This window comes from Bactrocera oleae, chromosome 5, assembly GCF_042242935.1.
Source record: "Bactrocera oleae isolate idBacOlea1 chromosome 5, idBacOlea1, whole genome shotgun sequence".
Lineage (NCBI taxonomy): Eukaryota > Metazoa > Arthropoda > Insecta > Diptera > Tephritidae > Bactrocera > Bactrocera oleae.
Window position 1 is genome coordinate 41,123,434 of NC_091539.1, and position 21,536 is coordinate 41,144,969.

At 35.7% G+C, this 21,536-nt stretch overlaps 2 protein-coding genes across 3 annotated transcripts; both read left to right on the forward strand.

Annotated features, from left to right (window-relative positions):
- The first annotated feature begins 2,204 nt into the window (after nt 1-2,204).
- On the forward strand, nt 2,205-8,591 carry stnA (stoned A). 2 transcript variants are annotated; one of them, XM_036366190.2, is made up of 4 exons: nt 2,205-2,409; nt 2,944-3,220; nt 5,910-7,217; nt 7,285-8,591. In XM_036366190.2, exons 3-4 carry the CDS (start codon nt 5,939-5,941, stop codon nt 8,589-8,591), a joined length of 2,586 nt encoding a protein of 861 aa, XP_036222083.1. In that variant the 5' UTR covers nt 2,205-2,409; nt 2,944-3,220; nt 5,910-5,938. The 2 variants fall into 2 exon arrangements, with proteins under 2 accessions (XP_036222083.1, XP_069965496.1); XM_070109395.1 differs by lacking the exon at nt 2,944-3,220.
- Nucleotides 8,592-8,632: 41 nt separating this feature from the next.
- On the forward strand, nt 8,633-19,819 carry stnB (stoned B). Its single transcript, XM_014236759.3, has 7 exons — nt 8,633-10,460; nt 10,518-11,588; nt 11,658-11,826; nt 11,896-12,147; nt 12,230-12,411; nt 12,481-12,691; nt 12,963-19,819. Exons 1-7 carry the CDS (start codon nt 8,633-8,635, stop codon nt 13,096-13,098), a joined length of 3,849 nt encoding a protein of 1,282 aa, XP_014092234.2. The 3' UTR covers nt 13,099-19,819.
- The last annotated feature ends 1,717 nt before the right edge of the window (nt 19,820-21,536 follow it).

A 21,536-nucleotide genomic window follows, 5' to 3' on the forward strand; every position in this document is an offset into this window, starting at 1 on the left:
ATTAATAATTCTGGTGGCTTATATGAATCGAAAATGTTGGTTAATCATAGTTAACATGTTCGTCATAATTAGTAATAGCTTTTCACATATCTTTTTTCAACTTATGACAACGTTTTCGAATAGTCGGAAATTTTTTTTAAAGAGACATTTTATTTAAAAATCAAATAAAAATAATGAACTCCAGGAGGACCTCCGAAAAATGGTCTCTGGCGGTGAGGAGGATCTCTTTCTGCTTAATATACTCACAAATCTTAAAACAAAAAACAAATTGTTATTACAATAAATAAATACAGGTATTGATCGAAGGGCTGGACAAAATTAAAAAAAAAGTAGTTTCTTTTGTAAAAAAAAAGACAGACAGACTTATCTAATAAAAATTACTATTAAAAATTTATTCCTTCGATTAAACAAGTGTATTTCAAAAAGTTATGTGAAAACCATTTATATGGAATAAACTGATTGGACCTCATTTGGAAATTATCAGCTTCAAAAAGTTCAAAAATTTTTAACACAACTTCATTTCCAACGGTATTTTAAAGCGTTACCTCTTTCAGACTCTGTTATCGAAATTTATCAACATTAATATTGCTTATATATAGCAACTTTTATCAAAAATTAGTTTGAAATCGATTCAAACTTATTCCTAGGCTCTAAATATTGCACATAAAGCTGTTAGGCCCTCTTTCTGTTGACGGTGTATTGTGCAGAGTGGCTCACTAATCGAGCTACGAAAACAAGCCGTAATAGTTTTTTTTTTCTTTGTGGGTAATCGACTAACTTTGTTTTATTTGGTAGTTTATTATTTAAGTTTTTTAAAAATGAATGCTTGGGATATCGAAAAGAGGGTTTGTATAGTGCAGCGGTACCATGCTCTGCAGTCCGTCATTTCCGTCCAAAAGGAATTCAGACGGGATTTTGGCGGCACTCCCCTGATTAGATGAACCATTATAAGGTTACCATTGATACCATCGAGATCCGAATGTTCGTATTCAAGAAACAATCGCGGCAGTTGCATCGTCAATTCAGGCAAATAAAATAGTTCCGACTCGTAACTTACCGGCGCAATTTGGAGTTAGCAGACAGTAATTAAAACGGGTAGTTCGTGTTGAATAAACCTGTTTTCGTACAAAGTTCAAATAACAAGCCGGTTAAATCCTTTAGATTTGCCTATTCGCCTGGAATTTCGCCAAAAAATTATTGAAATGACCGAGGGAGACAATAACTTGATAAATTGCCTGTTTATGTCTGGTGAGGCCTATTTTAACCTAAATGGAAATGTAAACAAGCAAAATTGCCGTGAATGGAGTAAGTAAAATCCAGAAACAATCCACGAGACGGAAATTCACCCAGAACGAGTCACTGTGTGGTGTGCAGTTAAATCAAGGTGTATTGTCAAGCCATACTTCTTTGAAGAAAACGGTGTAACAGTAACTGTGAGGTGATCCCAAAGATCGGCTAAGTAACCGCTATTTGGTGTGAATATGTTTATATACAAAAATTTTAAACACTTAATAAATTAAGTCTAAAAGAGAGAAATTCGATTCCTTTTTCTTTGCTCTCAGTATAAATGGTTAAATATAGACCTATATATAGGATCTTAATGCAATGAAATGCTAAGATAATTTTAAAATTTGTACATTCCTTTGACTAAACATTAAAATATTATTTCTCCTTTACAAAAAAAAAAAAACAAAAATTTGAATCTATAACTTGGTCAATGATAATTTACAGTGCAGCTTGCAAAGTGTCAAAATACCAACGCTGATTTGTTTTTGTTTGTTGTTTCGTCGAATGTCAAACAGGAAGAGAGCATGCACTGAGCATAACTCCATGCTCCGCAGCTTAATATATGCGACTGCGCGCTGCAACATTATCATATTTACATAATTCAACAAATGACAGCTGTCAATTTTCATAAAAGCGACTTTTATTTAAACGCTGTTAACTCACCACCAACTCGAAGCTTGCATTTTTAAAGCAAAACTGCGGAGAAGCACGCTTTTAGGCGTACATATAGGACATGCAAAAGTAGTCGCGTGTCGAAAGACATAATATATTAGGCATTTAAAAATCGATTTCAAAGTGTCTATGAAAATATATCACTTGATATATTTTGGATTAACGATAGCGGTCAAGCTTTCTACGGTTACATGCAAAAAAAGCTCGACTCGTTGGCTTGCCAAAAGCACACGGTCGTGCGTATGAAATTTTGCGATTTCACTCGTCATTCAGTCAAAGATTTTCCAATATTGCGTGCACTGCAATAAGCTCGGTCGAGACGTGTTTTAAAGTCAATGTGAAAAAAGTGTAAAATTCAATTTTATTTCACTCATATTTGAAAACAAAAGCAAAGCAAGCCAACCGAAAACATTTTATTACAATTCACTTTATCACTAAGCGCAGAGAGACGTAAGTTGAACAATTTCCTTCAAAGTTGAAGCGAACAAGAAAACTTTGAAACGTTTGAAGAACTTTTCTGTGGAAGAATAAATTTTTTTCTTGATTCTTTTTTTTCTACATGCTCACAACCACACATAATTTGTATATCCTAATAGCGTTAGCATAACTGTAATAATTTTCTTTGACCTTATTTTTGATAAATTGCCGTTTGTATTGCCCATTCCTAATCCCGTTAAAAATTCAATAGAAAATCTTTATTGAATGCAAGAAAAATCCTTACACATCCCTTTGCAGCAGTAGCAGTGTCTTTGTGTGTGCTTGTGTGTGTGTGTGTGTTACTGTAAAAATCGATTATTCCCCTCAGCCGTGGGCTGCAGCATATCCCGAATATAGATTTCCATGTACCCAACCGAGTAACGAGTTTCATTTGTGTCCGTCGCTTTTTTTTAACACCTTCTTCTTCTTATTCGCCCAACTAGTTACATACATACTTATTTTCTGTATATGTTGTATTCTCCTTGCAATATTGCTGGGCAATGCTAGTGGTGTTGGTGGCACGCAGTGATTGCGGTGAACTTAACTGAGAGTGCACTGTGGTGAATTTTGGAAGAATTTGGAGAAAGCATAGAGCTTTACCACTGCCGCGTATATGTGTTGGTGTTTGTAGGCAAACAGTAAAAAGAAAAGAGTATATTGAAAAAAAAACAACAAAAATTAAAAAAAAGAAATACTAAAAATCAGCTGAAAAAGCCGAAAAATTGAATTTATTTGAAAGAGAAATAAGTGAAGTGAACATGTGGGTGTGAGGTCAACGCAAATGGTGAGTTATAAAGTTATTATAACGGTATACTAGTATAAACAAACTAAAAATATAAATAGCGGAAGGCTTTAATTTAATCCTTGATGTGCTTACTTATGTACATATGTATGTATGTAAATATATTTACCTAAGTACATGCTTGTAAAAATCTATGTGTGTTTGCTACTCTGCGTATGAAAATATAAGAATATATATATTTATGCCCAAAAATTGCTTGGGAATTTGACAAAGCTTTTCTACAAACATATTTATTATATACATATATATTCATGTATATACATATGTACATAGGCGCATTTGTAATTAATAATTTATGTAAAAACGTTAAATCTGTTATCCAATGCCATATAAATTTGTGTAGTTAGCCAGTTTCAGATGAGCTAAAGTCAATAATAGTTCAAGGTCAGCTTGCGATTACTTAAGTTTTCTTTGTTTCTTTCATACACGTAAATGTATTTACAAACATTCTCAATACAAATGCATAGATTTGAGCTTACAGCATAGTTTCGAATGATTTTATTTGATATATACACATACATATATACCATACATAAATACATACATACATGTATATATAGCAATTTACCTGCATATCATATATTCGTAAACGTTAATACATAGCAGTTATGTGAACATAGAGTTCAATACGCATTATACAGTGATCAATTCGTGCACATCCGAACTTTAATAGAAAGGAAAATTGTACGGAGTAGCCACGGCAAATTTTGGATCATCAGACGAAGTTATGGGTCGACTGAGCCCCATTCTATTAACAGTTCAATTTATGTTAAAGACTTGTACATAAATCTCTGACCTAATGAGTCAAAGAGACAATCCAAAATTAATATTCTGGTTATGTAGGGACTGGAATGGTTCGATTTTTGAAAAAAAATTGCCGCATATCTTATATATGCAGAGTTTTACTTCGATATCTTTATTAACATTCATAAAATAACGGCAACTTTCCTATTTTGAAAAAAAAAAAATTTATTCCTTTGTTTACATTAATCTTTTCGCATTTTAAATAGTTTTCATTCGATATTCCAATCGTCGAAACACTTTTCAAACCCGATTTTTGGGATAGCCATTAGCTGTTTCAGTGATTTTCACCTATGCTTGTAAAACGACGGCTCTTTAAAGCTCTCTTTATATTTGGAAATAGAAAAAAGTTACTGTATTTTTTTGGGTCAAGAATTCACGAACCATGAGCGAAGTGTGAATTTTTAATAAACGAAAAACGTCAAACTCATGAAAACACGTCTAACGTTTGCGGCTGGTACAGACAAACTAAGCAGTGAATGCAATGAAAGAATTTTATCGTACTTCAAATTATTCTCCAAATCTGCGAAATTTTTAATTTTAAAACTCCCGTTATTTTCTGAACACACCTCGTATACTTTAAGAACTGTATCCAAAGGAAACGTTAGTTTAGCGTAGTCTCTGTTGCTGATGTTTTCATCAAGAAATTTTCATTTATTTGGTGCTAATATCGGCTTTGAATTTTTCTAGACTGGCAGTGCTTTCGGTGTTTGTATCAACTGCATACGGCAACGATGGATGGGAACAGTGTTTATACTGATACCAATGTAACTTAATTGGCATATGTTCCCTGATTGCCTAGGAAATATAGTATTTCAACTAGTCCACTTTTTTCAGAACTTGCAGTGTACTTTATGGGATTACAAAGTCGTTTAAACGGGACCTTTTAAGATATAAACTCTGAAATATTACTCTGCTTTATCAACCTTAACCAAGTTATTACGTATGTAAACTCATTTAGAGCAAATGTTCTTCAGTTTAAAAAAAGTGCTTGGGATATTATTTAATAAATATACATTTTCATGTGCTTGAAGAGAGCTAAGAAACCGGCAAATAGATAGCAGTTGTTGTATTGTATATTAAAACCGGAATTATGGTTATTGAAATATAGTCTGTTAGGCAGATCCTCTTCTTATTTTTCTTGTATGATTTTTAAATTGATTGCTAGAATTTCAAAGCTATTACAGTGAATATAGCTGCATTGTGTATAATATAGGTATTTTGAAACTTTCTAGGACTTTGAGTAGGTAACTGAATTCCGAAAACAATATTTCCTTCTTCAAGTTGTAATGGGATATGCGTTATTGGCCTTTGGTCTATAAGGCAACATTATAAAAGTATTCCAAATTTTCCAAAAAATCGTATTTAAATGGTAGGTCATAAAAAGATCCATGTATCGGTCACCGGCTTTGTGATCGTTAGCCGTGTTGCCAGTATTTGTTTAAAGCTATCCAATCCTATAATTATGTGTACTAAGCCTCTCCCGGTTTAAATGCAAAAAATCTCTTCGAGTACTCGATGTTGACTACCGAGTTGTCAATGAGAAGAGGAAACTTTTTTACATACATAGGTTACGTTATTTTTTATCATAAATATTTTCCTGATAAGGGATACTCTGTATACTTTATGGATCATAAAATGTTTCTATTTTTATTGGTATTAGCAATTCTACATGCAGTTCTATATGACTTTGGATTTGAAATATTTCATACTGCTTTGCAATTTTATTACATAAAAATCAAGTGCTTTTTTTTACTCATCAGTATATTATAGTCATGAATATAACCATACATATAATCGCAATAATGAGTTTAAATAAAAAGGTTTGAGAAATCAATTCTTAAACATTTATATACTTCTCATTTTACAGACCGATATCGATGTCTCCGCAATTAGAGAATGCTTAAGTTACCAAAAGGCTTAAAAAAGAAAAAGAAGAAGTCGAAAAAGGACCAAGAACTCTTCACCGAAGAGGAGCTCGAACAATATAAGCGCGAGTTAAAAGCTAAGCAGGAGGCAGCAGCTGCTAAATCGGACGCTGGTGAATCGGACGCAGCATCAGACGTTGAGGGTTTAGCACCAACTGCAGCATCCACTTCCACCACAGCTCCTGCGCATACTGAAACAACTGAGTCTAACGCGGATACTAGCGCTAACGGCGGCGCAGCGCCTGCCGCAGCTACAAAGAGTGCCGAACAGAACGAAGAGTGGGCCAAGTTTAAGGCGCTTACATCGGGAGTCGATTCTATTTTACATAAAACTCAAGACGAGTTAGATCGTATTAAGAAAGAGTCTTTCTATCAACGTTTACCGTCAGCGGCAGAGAAAAAACGACTCGAAGAAGAAGAAGCTGCACGTCGTGAAGCGGAACGTTTAGAAGAAGAACGTCGTAAAGCAGCTGAATTTGAGGCACAGCGTGACAAATTAGCCGAAGCTGTAGTTGAACTCTCCGAATCGGAAGGGGAACAAGACGAGGAGGTCGATGACATCTTCGCTACTGACTATATAGAAGCGATAACTAGAGGAGAAGTACAATTAGCTGTTGTACCTGAGTCGCCGGTATTAGAATTTGACGACGGTCCTGATCCTTTCGATACAGCATATGCAGAAAAAGTTATTGTTGGCGCAGATAAGGCTAAAGGTAATAAGAAACTCGTCAGTCTTGGTGCGGCGGTTGAAGTCCTCTCCGGACGTGTCGATCGTGAGCACGCACTTGCCCTTGCGAAACCGAAGCGTAAGCTACGAAAAGGTATACAGAACTTGTTGCTGAGCGAGAGTATTGATCTTGCCGATCAGGAAGTTGAAATAGTTGCTGCCGAACCACAGAAAAATTTACTTGACGAGCTTGTGGATGATGTACCACAGTCAGATGCACCAATAGATTTAAGTGTTTCATTACATTTGCATTTGATACAACATAAAAAACCAGAAGAAGAAGAGGAGGAGGAGGCGGAAAACGACACCGGTTTACCGGATTTGTCAGAATTCGATGCACTTAAAGACGATGATGATGATGAGTTTGCTGAATTAGCAGCCGAATCGTTAACTAAAAAAGAAGAAGTAAAAGTTATAACTCAGATACCACTTCCTCAAGCCGAAGTACTTTCGGAAGTTGTAGACGCAGATTGGGCAGAATTTGAACAAGTACCCGAAGAGGAAGCAACAAGTGAAGACAAAGGTATTTTACAAAATTAAAAGAATTTATTTTCCATTTTTCCATAAACACATTCTACTTACATTTCTAGCTAAACCAGCACGTCCTCCACCACCAGCTAGACCTGCCTCTGGGCCGCACTTAGTTACAGGTGCCATATACATAAGTGACGACGAAGAAGACTACGCCGCTGACGATCCATTCAATACTGCATATGCTGAGCAAGTCATCAAAAAGACTACCGTACTAGAAGAAGACGACGACTTTGATCCACGTGCCGAAGAAAAATCTGCACCGCCTGTTAAACCACCACCACCAGCTGTAAACTTATTATCACAACCAACCCGTGATTTGTTGGGTGGCAGCGCTACTGATTTGTCTAAAGTTGGTCCCGCTCCCATAGCACCTACACAGGAGGTTGAGGAAGACCCTGCTGATTTTGATCCGTTCGATACCTCTGCAGTCAGTGCAATCGTTCAACCCAAGGCGACGGAACTAAAGTTCTTGGAGCGTGAACTCCTACCTGAAAGTAATCTTAAGCATTCACTTAGTGATCCAGACTTTGATCCACGTGCAGACGAGCCGGCACCCACTCCAACAAGGGTTGTAGTAGCGCCATCTCGTCCGGCCGCACCACCTGTGCAAATTCAAAATAATAATCCGACTATTGATTTTGATACTGCACGACGCAAGTCTTCCCTAAGTTTGAATATCCAATCAAAAAGTGTTGGCTTCTTGGTATCTTCACAAGATTTGCTCGGTGCCGCGAATGACGGTCACGGTAACAAGAAACCATTGACACCTTATTACGCACCGACTGGATCCAAAGAAACAATTAGTGAAAAGGAGGCAGAAGATCCATTCGACACCTCATACGTACCAGAAGCAAAACCCAGTGAGGTTGAACTGAAGCATCTCGAAGAAGATTTACTAACAAAAAACACACTAAAACATAGTCTATCCGATCCCGATTTCGATCCACGTGCGCCACCCACACCTGTACCAGCAGAAGAGCTATTAGCAGTAAAAGAAGACATAAAGGCCAAGGTACTGACGCCGTCTCAAGAGAGTAAAGATCTAACAGACGACGCTGTTGAGTATATAGACCCGTTTGACACATCTATTGCTTCTAATTTGCAACCAGGCAGAGCAGAGCTAAAACTTTTGGAGAGTGAATTGCTACCTCCTACAGTTCCACAAATCACGACTGGTGTGCTTGATACACAGACAGACGCACAAGAACTCGGTCTAGGCGACAAGGTGTTAACACCTTCGGTACCTGTAAAACAAATTACACTTCCCGAAGAAGTTGACCCGTTTGATACTTCAATTGCGGAGAATTTGGCACCAGGCGCAACCGAAATTAAGTTATTGGAGAGTGAATTAATTGAGCGTTAAATTTAATAGTCCGGTTGATTATAAAACTACTATAAACCATAATGGCAAACCCATTTTTGATGGATGATGACTTGGAGGGCGTTGACGCCGACCCCACAGCGAACCCTTTCTTCACAAAAGTCGATGCTGAAGAGGGTGTAGTAGAAACAGAAAATCCTTTCTCAGGACAATCGAATCCATTTGCATTTGGCGATGAACCTGATGACGCTCCAGCACCTGCATCGGATATTGATCCTGCAATGAGCTTCTTTGGCACAACTATTGAGGCGGAAGATGATGCACTTAGCATTAAGTCTACAGTTGAAGAAGATGATGAAACTTCTAAACGAGGTCCACCACCAAGACCAGTGCCACCACAAACGCAAGAACTCATTAATACAGTTTCTAACCAAATGGAGGAGACAAGCTCCGAGTTACTCGGCCGAATACCTGCTACTCGTTCTCCCAGTCCTGTTTCAATGCGTGACTTACATTCACCCAGTCCTACACCGGATTCTGGCTTGGCTGACTTGTTAGACGTATCAGATAGTGGTTCGTCTGGTAATATGCATGGATTCGATATGGATTTAGTCGGTAGTGGTACTAACAATAGTGCAGATAATCCTTTCGGTGTGCCAACAGCCATTCCTAGCTTACATGGTGCAACACCTATGCCTGCACCAGCAAAGCAGCAACCTCCGCGACCACCACCACCACGTCCAGTACCACCAAGGCCGTCACCACCAAATGGTATACCAGCACAACGCAATCAACCGCCTCCACGACCAACTCCCCCAGCTCCAGAGCCAGTTACTCAGCCCGCTGCTGAGGTAGCAGATAGTGAAGATCTGTTCGATATGTTTGGTACATCCAAACCACCTAAACCCCCACCACCAAAGAGCAAGGAAGACATACTTAGTCTATTTGAAAAGCCAGCTCAACCAGTATCCAAACCAGATCTTTTAAGTGATGATCTTGTACTTGAGCCTTCCCCAGAAATGCCAGATGACGAACAGAATATAGATGGAGAGGATCCTATTTTCAGTTCTATGCTAACTCGACCTGATGACAGCACACACGATATTACATCTCAACCACAGGCAGCAGATCTAAACATATCGTTGATAAATAATGTGGAAAGAAAAGAACTGGTAGTCGATGACACTAAACCACGTGCGCCAACTCCGGACATTGAAATAACGACTGTAGAAGATCTTCCACGTTCTGACGATGAAGATGAGCCAGAGCCAGTAAAACCAGCACCACCGGTGGTCATTGAAACCAAGCCAAGTCCCGACGAAGAGGATGAAGAAGTGGAGAAAGATGAAAAAGAGGTTGTACCTGCGGCTGCAGAACCCGCAGTCTTTGCATCTATCGATTCTGATCACAGTCCTCCTACGGAGTCACCAGCAACCACGCAGGCTCAGCCGCAGTCATCTTTGGAGGCTACTAGCGAACAGCAGAATAGTGAGTTTGAGCAAATGGATACGGGTCTGGATTTCGCACCGGCTAGTGCTGTTCCCAGTGGCGCTGCCTCTGCAAATCCATTTGCTAGTCCCGACGAAGAAGAAGAGACTTATCCACCGCCATCTGCTGTGACGAATATATTTGCAGTCGAAGATATTGACCCTACACTTGTGACCAACATCTTTACTACAGCAACAGACACCATGACAACATCTGCTGTGCCAGTTAATATTTTTGCACCGGATCTTGAACCAGAAGCTTTGGCTATCACAGCAAATTCATACACTGCTAATAACATTTTTGCCAGCGAGCCAGATGAATTTGACGCTTTCTCGGCCAAATTTGATTCTGTTAAGAAGGATAATGTAAGCATACTGGATGGCTTTGGTGGTTCGGGTGCTGTGACTCCTTCAGGCGGTGACGGTATGTTATCATTTGCGTCATGGTAAAATATAATTTTGTAATAATTTTTTTTTTTAGCTTGGGGTGACAGTGCATTTGGCTCACCCGCAGCGGCAACTAATGTTTTTGGCGTGACCGATGGTTTTGAGAATGAGGATGATGACTTCTACGCAATGAAAGCACCTGTTCGCGCCGATTCGGTTGAGTCCGTAGACAAGGAATTCAATGTCGTTATTCGGCCCAAAGGTGAAAGCACACAGGGAATTGCACCACAATTGGCACCGCCGCCGCCACCAGCGCGTAGCGCTGTCGGTCAAGTTTCCAGCGACACATCGCCTGTTGTCAATCCCTTCGAAGATACTGGTTTCCCGGCACCAACGATAAGTGAAGAAAACAAAGTAAAACGCACAGACTCACAGGATACACCACAAACCCCGCTGTTCGATGAAGATGTCTCGCAGCCACTCGAAGATTTTCCGCGACTGAACTATGTCGGCCCCGGCTGGGAAATGCAATTGCGGCAACCGAACAAAAAGAAGATAACTGGCCAAAGATTCTGGAAGAAAATATTTGTACGCCTAGTAATACAGAACGATGTACCCGTAGTGCAATTGCTTAATCAGATCACAGACAAACAACCATTCCAAGAATTGCCATTGCAGCCCTCATACTCTGTCTCGGAGATTGGAGCACAACAATACGATCAGTTTGGCAAAATATTTACCATAAAGCTACAGTATATCTTCTATAAAGAGCGTCCCGGTGTGCGACCTGGTCAAGTAACCAAAGCCGAACGAATCACAAACAAGCTGACGAAATTTGCACAATATGCCATTGCGGGTGATTACGAAGGTGTGAAAGAGTTCGGTAGTGATTTGAAGAAGCTGGGCTTACCGGTTGAACACGCACCACAGTCGTCGCAACTATTTAAAATTGGCTCAATGAACTACGAGGATATGAAGCAGTTCTCTATATGTATTGAAGAGGCGCTCTTCCGATTGCCCGCGTTGCGTGAACGTGCGCTCACTTATAAAATGGAGGAGGTACAAGTAACGGCGGTCGACGAAATCGTTGTGGAACAGGATTATGAGGGAAAAATTTTGAAGCAAATAGCGCGTGTGCGTCTTTTCTTTTTAGCTTTTCTAACGGGTAGCTACAAATTAGAGAGAGAAAAAAGGAACTGCTATTTTAGACTAATGTAATTGCTTCCATTTTTAGGTATGCCCTCGATCGAGTTGGGTGTGAATGATATGTGGCGTCAAGGCAAAGAAGTGGTGGGCCGACACGACATCATACCAGTCGCCACAGAAGAGTGGATCCGTTTGGAAGCTGTAGAGTTTCATAGTGTGGTGAATCAGGAGGAGTATGAGAAGACGCGTACAATTAAGTGAGTGATTTCATATTAAAGAAACTCGTTTAGTTTTCATATATATGTATATGGTTTCGAAAAATGTAGGTTCCAGCCACCGGATGCGAATTATATAGAGTTACTACGTTTCCGTGTGCGTCCACCCAAAAATCGCGAACTTCCACTACAACTGAAGGCCACGTGGTGTGTAACTGGTAATAAGGTGGAGTTGCGTGCAGATATACTGGTTCCGGGCTTTACATCGCGCAAATTGGGACAGATACCATGCGAAGATGTCTCGGTGCGGTTTCCCATACCGGAATGTTGGATTTACTTGTTCCGCGTAGAGAAACATTTTAGGTAAGACACACTACTAGTATAACACGTATAAACAAATTAACACCAATCAAAATTACATGAAAATTGTGGTACAATCTTTCAGATATGGCTCCGTTAAGTCCGCTCACAGACGAACCGGTAAAATCAAAGGCATTGAGCGCATCCTAGGCGCTGTCGATACGCTGCAAGAGTCACTTATTGAGGTCACTTCTGGACAGGCGAAATACGAGCATCATCATCGTGCTATCGTCTGGCGCTGCCCACGTTTGCCAAAAGAAGGACAAGGTTTGTCAAAGGTTTTAACTTTTTCGGGAGAAAATTGTAGTTAAGTTTCGATTTTCTGTTCCTCTCCAGGTGCTTATACTACACATCAGCTTGTTTGTCGTATGGCGCTAACTTCTTACGATCAGATACCCAGCGAGCTGGCGCCTTACGCCTTCGTTGAGTTTACAATGCCAGCGACACAAGTCTCGCATACAACAGTGCGTTCGGTGAGCGTACAAGATTCGGATTCCGATGAGCCGCCAGAGAAATATGTACGCTATTTGGCACGCCATGAATATAAGTGAGTTTTGAAATGCTTGTCACACTTTGATACTCGTACAAAGCTATTCAGGGAACCATATTTTCATTTCTAAACGAAATGATTTAGATATTTTTAAGCGGTTAAATCCGGACGAATGCGAATGGACCAGTCCGGGTGAAATATGATCAGATAGTTTAGAAAATATTAGAAAATTCAGTCAGATATGTACAATTAAGAACTACACTATATAAAATAAAATAAAATTCAACTTGCTTGTGAATTTTCATTTAATTTTCGTTCAATATTTTAGGGTTGGCATCGAGACGACACACGGAGAATCTACAAACGCGTATTTGGCAGCTACGCGTCCGATACGTGAGGAGCCAACGCCTAAGCCTGTGGCATCACCAGTGCCACCAAGCGATTCGGATACCGATTCGAATTAAGCATTAATTTAAAAATAATACAAAATTATTCAAAATACAAACCTACATACACACAGAGATGTATAGCAAAGCAAGTAAAACTGTACTATTGTAGAAAGAAGTTAGGAAAAAAAGCATAAGTAATGCTTAAAAAGCGCTTAAACACACCTACATACATACATAACCAAGCTGAGTTTTAAAAGGTTAGTAATGACAGCACCATTTCGTCAAAAACAAACGCATATGAATTTGTAGTGTATTTTTATGGTGGTGGGTAAATACATAGAAAATACATAGAAAAAAACAGAAGAACGAAGGAATGAATTTCTACTATGTTTGTATTATGGCTTATATATACATACAAACATAGAAACATATATGAAAGGATTTGTAATGAATTTCTATAATGATGGATAAATACATAGAAACATAGAAAATCATAAGTACATAAGCAAGCCATGTGTAAAATAGCTTCAAATAGCAAAAACAAAAGCGGTGCATATATTAAAAAATTAGCAAAAAATACAGTTAAGAAAGCCTCTAACTTCATGCTAGCAGCAACGCTAAAGACCAACCACATCGAAGCAATATAGTATTATATGCTGCATATACTCGTATTGCGCGTAGTTAAAGGATATGCAAAAGGATAACATTATATAACACATACATATTTAAATTAAATTATAGAAAACTGTTATTTCGCTCATAATTCGAAAGGACACAGCATAATAAAGTATATAGCACATATGTAAATCATACATTATATACACTAAATGCATATATGGTACTCATGCATAGACACACATACATTTACTTGTGTATACATACATATTAGCGGACAATAAGAATTTGAAGAGCACGCGTTGATCGTTTCAGCGAAGCATCTATACACATACACACATGCATAGATACATATAAACTCTTTTATTGCATTATGTATGTAAGTACTTACTTAATTATGACTTATGCAAATATCAGGTATATTTATATAACTTTTACGCTTTAATTGTTATAACAAGTTATTACTACAAAATATATATATGTATATTGATCATATTCAATTATATTTATTTATAGTTTTTCACTTAAAAAAGTAATAAGTTTATGTTATCCAAGCACTTACACTAATTAATATTGTAATTATGTATAAGCATGTATTAATTTTATTAGCGAAATAAGCTTCAAAGTATTATTTATTTAAAATCAAAGGGAAAATATTAGTTTAGAAGTTATTTAAGCACGGGAAATTATAATATAATTATTCAAACAAAAATACAAATTTCAAAAATATATAAAAATTATACTAATTATAACACATTGCAATATAATTAATATATATTATTATTTGTATGTTAATAATACTAAATTTAATAAGATCACTGATTTTTATCATTTCAAGATTTATTTTTTCAATTCTCATTCTAAAAGCCGCTAGAAAAAATGTTTTTGGAATAGTAGATATTTATCCATACTAAAAGCCCGCCTTTCCAGTAATAACAGCGAAATATACAAGTAATTTAAATTTTAATAGATCAAAATTAGAGTTCTATTCTAAAATAAGAAAATGTCAGCAATACTAAATTCTATTACACATATATAATATCTAAAATTGTTGGTAAGCCTCTTAGCGAATGGTCTGAATGATTGATGTATTTAAAGCGAAGCTTTTACATGGCGAAAAAGCGTTCGGAAATTTGCAATTCATTGTCTGCCAAATTTGTCTAATTCAATACAATTATTCTATTTTGTTTATTACTGAGGAATAATTTGATTTTAGATACGAGATTTTGGAACAAAAAAGTTAAAAAGAATTTTCGAAAATCTCGTTAACGAGGTTCTTAGAATAACTCGAACATTTAATACTATTTCGTAGGGTTACATTAAGTACTGAAAATGCTATGTTACTTAAACATTTCCTTAAAAACAAAAAAAAAAAGATATTAAAAAAAATTGATCGGAAAGTTTTACAGAAACGGTCAGGACCCTACGTGGACCAACGAAATTTTTTTTAATGAATTTAAACTTTTCCTAATTTAAAAAAAAATATATATCATTTAACTTATTGAAATCGATATACTAATATGTAGTAGCCTTTAATGTTCTTTAAAAGCGATTATATTAATGCCTAGGACTTCAGAGCTTTATCTCCAGTTTTTGGAATAAACTTCGGTATTATTTTACAAATAAAAGCGTGGAAATCACTACAGAACGAAAACTTCTGTACATTTAATTCTAATCGCGGTTTTTACTCGCTACCATGAGCTAACTGAAAATTCTTGATTCTACTTTCAAAACATACCTTTGATTTTGAAATTATTGGTTTTCATGAAGACATTTATATCAGCTTACAGTAAAAAAATATCCACAATTTGTATGTGCGCTGTCAATTTCTAAATGTCTACATTTATCTTTCTTGTTTTCAAGAAAGGATCGAAGATAAATGTTTCTAATATCACAAAAATCCGTTAACCGGTTGGGTTAATGATACAAATAAAAAATTAAGAAAGTGCGATGGAAAAAATATTGATTGAATTCTAATATATAATTTATTTTACACGGTTTGCGGTCGCCAGAGATTTTAGTTTGATACTTTTTTCTTCGTAAAAACAAAACAAACTATGGGAAACTTCGGACTCTGTAAACAAAATTCTTTCCTTCGTAAAGCCGAACCGTCTCGAAAATCTCTGTGAACAATATTATATACAATATAACAGGGTTGATCTTTAGAAATTTCTAAATAATTATTTGTCGACTTTTTTGACCATTCTAGATAAGATTTTGCTTTAAGCTGTGAAAAGACGCCGCTGAGCAAGTATAAAGGCATTTTTTCGGCATTATTTTGCTACGATATGGATATTTATATGCATTAACCAGTTATATTCCTCATATATTAATAAACTTTTTCTAAAGATATTCTTATTTTTCTTTGTAAATATTTTAGTAGTAATTCCATATATACTCATTCATATATATTAACACAAATGTACTATTACTATTACTTACATACATACATGCATAGTTATAAATAATCTGGAAAATGTTGATCATTGTTAATTTTCACATCTGTAGGTAATTTTAATATCATAACTTATATTGGTTATTAGTGTGATTAGCATAGCAAAGACATTAAAAAAATTCATTAGAGTGAAAAAAGAAATCCTTTGTGGTGCTGCTGAAAAATACTTAATTGCATAACTACTTGTAAAACTTATGAATATAGAACTTTAAATAAGAAAAGCTGAGACTACAGCATGAGTGCATATGAAAAATAACAGCAACAAAAATAAACGCATACATACACATGACAGGAAAAATGCATAAGAAAAATGATGAGTATGTAAATGTTTCCAAAAAAATCAATGTGTGTATATACATAGCAAATAATACGCTATAAGAAGCTTACGAGCGCAAACGCTTGATGAAAAACAGAAAACTGAAACACAAAACCAAAATATCAACTACTACTGAACAACTGCTCAGCTTACCGAGGAGCATTTGTATGAAATATACTTATAAATAGAAGCAATCAATGTAACTAAAAGCAAAGCTCATGCATACACACAAACCTACGTAAATATATATACATATAGGTATGTAAGCAAATAAATAGGCTGCTTTTAATCGGAGGCAACAATAGATCAAATAATTGGCACAAATTAATTATTATTCTACGCTCAGACAACACTGTGCAGCATATACTTTTGGGGGTGTAACAAAGAAATTATAAAGGAATACAATTTAGGAAGGAAAAGGTAGCAGCCGATGCCACTAAAAAAAAAGCTTGGAAGCGATTTAACTCTACCATGAGACAATGTTTTTTACAGTGGGTCCACGTTTGAAACTTTTTGATCAAACCTCTTGCTGAATAAGTGAGAAATCATGTATAGCACTGAAAACATTTTCATTAATTTCTTCAAAGCACACAAATATTTTCCAGAGACTATTTCTAGCCTAACATATTAACCCGCTAAAGGCACCCGTTCGAATAAAGCACTAAAATTAATTCTTAGCGATAAGTATTCTTTAAAATATTCTAAGAATTTTTCACCGAAAATAAGTATTAACTAAAAGTTTCTATCTAATTTGAACCGCTATGACAATTTTAGCGCTTGGAGAGTGCTTGCATTCATTGATACATAGTCAGCTAGTTACTTAAAAATATTTTATTGGATGATTTTAACTTTTCTCCGAAAATAATCTTCAAGATGTATTTCCGGAAAAAACATCCAAAATTCGTCGCGTTGTTCAGTAGAGACTTAAACTTTTAAAAAAACAAACCTAGTGGAATTTTAGCAGTAAAATTAAAACCGTAAAAAGGTCAAAAGGACCACTGCTCTTCGTTAGGGTTGAGATTTGCTAGAAAAGAATATATCGACTAAGTTTAGCACTGAAATAAAAACCGAAAAAAGGTAAAAAGGACCCGTGCTGTTCGTTAGAGGGTTAAGATTTTCTCCAAAGGAATATATCGAATAATTCTAGTACATCTCTCTTTTATATGTGTTTTTTCATATTATTCAATAAAAATTTTGACCACTGTAAATAATTTGTGACCTTACATGGCGTGAGTTGCCAATTTTTGGTGCTGATGGTGCTGACGCTTTCATTTGAGATCTGTTTGATACATCCTCCAAAACTAAGACCTTAACTTTATAGCATAGTGTTATATGAATTCAAACCAAATAAAGCTGAATTAGTTTATTACAAAACTGTAAATTGTTGAAAAAGAAAACTATAAATACAAAATACATTATGCTAAGCATTACAGTAGCTTAAACCAAAAACCATAAAAACTTAAAATAAAATTTAAAAAAAGTGCAAAAAGCAACTCTGATTGTACGATGTTGGCATTAAATTACATTTAACAAAATTAAAAAGAGCGATTAATGTTTCTTTCTTTCCAAATGTGCAAGAAAAAGTTAAGACTTAAAATAAATATATTATACAAAAAATAATCTGAATGTTATTATTGTAAAACGAATTTAATTGCAACGTTAATGGATCCTAAGTTCCAACAATATGAAATTAAAATACATAAAAGTTGAACATAGTCAAACATTTAAATGTATAACAAAAATACTGAGCTGATAATGTGAATTTTTGGAAGTAAATGTCACTTGTATGTGTACCCAGACTTCAGAACGTACATTTTTGCTACATAACCTCACACATCACTGCGGTGCGGAGAAACTCAGAAATGTTATTTGACATAATTTTCTGACACCGACTCCGCTCACACCGACACCAGTAATAGCGTGGGGACTTCTACCGTCTTCTGCTACAGGCCCTAAACTTAGCGGATGCAGTTCGGTAGCTGCTACGAAAAAGCTTAATCCCAATAGTGTTTTTAACTAAGACCTACATATGGTAATCTTGAACTAAGGTTTAAGGTCCTTTTTATCTTTTATTCCTCAAACTGTGTGGGGATATCAGTACATTCAAGGTATATATTGTAAATTGACACACCTCGTATCGCATCTAATCCAGCCTACCATGGAAATCTAGGAGTAGTAGTGATATCTATGATACCTTGCCGAAAAGCGGTTATAGTTCTCGTAGTAGTATTTCTAGTAATAAAATGTATTACGATTCTAGAAAGATTATTCATATAAGTATGATTAGAGTTTTCCCAAGTTTAGTCCAGAACCATGGAGCAAGCTTATAGTACTTCCCGCCTAATGCAATTGGTTAAGCCACTTTTTGGACTTTTGGGGAGGAAGTCTCCTGTATCGACTATTCTTGGCCTGTAGTCGATTATTTGTTTTGTTTTTTAAGTCAAATTTACTATTGTTACATGAAAAGGTAGTTGTTAGTGATTTTTCAAACAGACAAAGTCAATCTCTCTCAAAACACATAAATTAGCATACTGAGGCTTTAACTACTTTCAAGATTGCCTCATCAGAGTCGAGCTATCTTGTTTCAGTCATCAACAAAAATTAGGACTAATTTAGACTAAACATTTTGATCCTTTGTTCATTGAAATGTTTTCTCCTCCAAAGTAGACTGCATCTCGATTTACATATATTTCAAACTAATTTCTAATTTTCTCATTTTCGTAGGTTTTAATATTGGGACTTATGAGAAAGATGTAGTCTAGAAACTAAAGTTTGGTGCGTAAATACTTGAATCGATAACTTGACATTACTGAACTTTCGGCATAAGAATAGTCTTCTCGAGAGAACGAAATAAGTATATATCAATTATATTATATATATCTATTATGTTATTAATAGTAGTGTAAATTCCTATGTATATGAGATATTAAAAACATTTTGTCGATAAACCTACACAGGATAATCCATTCGGTTTCTCTACACTGCAGTGATGTATTTGTGAAGTGAACTAGAAGAAAATTTTGAATCAAACCCTTAGTTCCAATACCTACTTTTGTATGTAAATAATAATAAATTTTACTAAAAATAATTATGTTCGTTTAAATCGACTACAAGCGCCCATTGAATCGATGTATACACCTAAATACAGAATCAACAGATAATTTAAGTGAAATGTATTTCCTTATAGAGTAAAGTTAAAAAATAAATAAATAAAATTATACAAACCTATATACAAAATATACGAGTTTAAGTGATAACGCGCAAGTGTAGAGAGTGAAGAAATATGCTAAACTTTTTAAAATGTACAACTGCTGTCTAAAAATGAAATAAAATCACAAAATCAAGAATATTGTGTAAAAGGACTAAGTAATCCAAACGCATAGTATGCACTGCAAAAAAAAAAAATAAAATCCCTTGATTAGAAAAAAATAACTAAAGAAACTACCTAAAACCATTTGAGACAAAATTTTCGACTAAAACTAAGCATTAGAGATTCCTTTAATATTGGTAATCGTTTCGGTTGAGCATTTTAGTGAAGTGGAGTATATTCCGGCGAGTGGGTATTGATTATATGAGAATAAACTAAGTAAAAAGTAAAAAAAAATACATGTGTTATACATAGTATCTATATATATATATACATATATATATACATACATACTTATAAATATTACTGTAAAAGCATATATACATATTATGAATTTAATAGTTAATTGATGAAATAAATATTGCGAAATTACAAAAAAAAAAAATCTAAAATATTGTCTTGCGCTAGTTTTTATAGTTATACTATAAACATATGGAAGGAGTCTTAATAAGTTCCATTTTCATAGTATCTTCAATAAAGAGAATCACTGCTTCCCCTAAGCTTTCCTCTACACGCCATCTAAAATATCTCTCTTTTTCGGCAACGAAAAGCTAGGAGTCTCTTTCGACCAATTCTGCTGGGAACGATCAAAAATCAGCTCAGAGCAGATGGAAATCAATAAACAACTGAAAGATAACGAGGCAGATATGGCGCAAGTATGATAAGACTAGAATTAAGGAACTAAGTATTTACAGACTTAAATCTACTATAATGGAACACTGGATTTTGGAGAACATGCGCTAAAAATGGGTATGCCTTAGAACAATATTTATCACAGTAGCGAACTAGAAGCGAACAAGGAAACCGTTTTCCACTTTCTCTGTGAATGCTCAGCTCTAATACAACTCAGACACGAATATTCAATTTTTTTAGTACTAGGCATTACCAAACTACATACCCAAAACATTAACCACAATGTGTTAAGTCAATCCGTAAAATTGTTGAGATCCTCTGCTATCTATCTGATGCCAATACGACGGTTTTCAGCTGTTGCTTTAACTTTTTCGAAGTTATCGTCATTAACAGAGGTGGATGGACATGCGTGTCGTTTTCATGCGGCAAGTTTTCGATAACTTCACGATCTGCATTGAATGTTTTGTGCCACTCAAATACTTGTATTTGTAATAAAGTAGTAGGCGCCCCAAAAAGCTTCTGCAACATTTTCAATGATACCGTAGCCGTAACTTCATTATAAACACAAATTTCAAGCAAACACATTGTTCAACTTTTTCCATGTTAAAAATCGCCAGATAAATCTTTAATGTCTAAAAAACATCTGCCAAACTCACACTAATTATATATGGAGATAAAACTTCCAAGTTTGAAGATGAGAAACTGGAAGGATTACTCGATGAAGATTGTTGCTCAACACAAGAAAAGCTCGCACGATCTTTGGAAATCACTCAACCAGTCATTTCAAAGCGTTTAAAAGTAGCCGAATATGTTCAAAAGAAAGGTAAAGGGGTGCCATATGTATTGAAGGCAAGAGACGTTGAAAGACGATTTTGCATGTCAGAGATGCTGCTTGAACGCTACAAAAGAAAGAGCTTTTTCATCGGATCGTGGCTCGTGATGAAAAGTGGACGTTTTTACAACCCTTAACGCAAGAAATCATATGTGAAACTTGCCCTACCAATCAAATCAATGGCAAAACCAAATATCTATGACTCCAAGGTAATGCTTTGTATTTCATAGGAAGTGTTTATTATGAGCTTTTTAAAAAGAATAAACCATTAATGAGAAATGCTACCGACAATAAA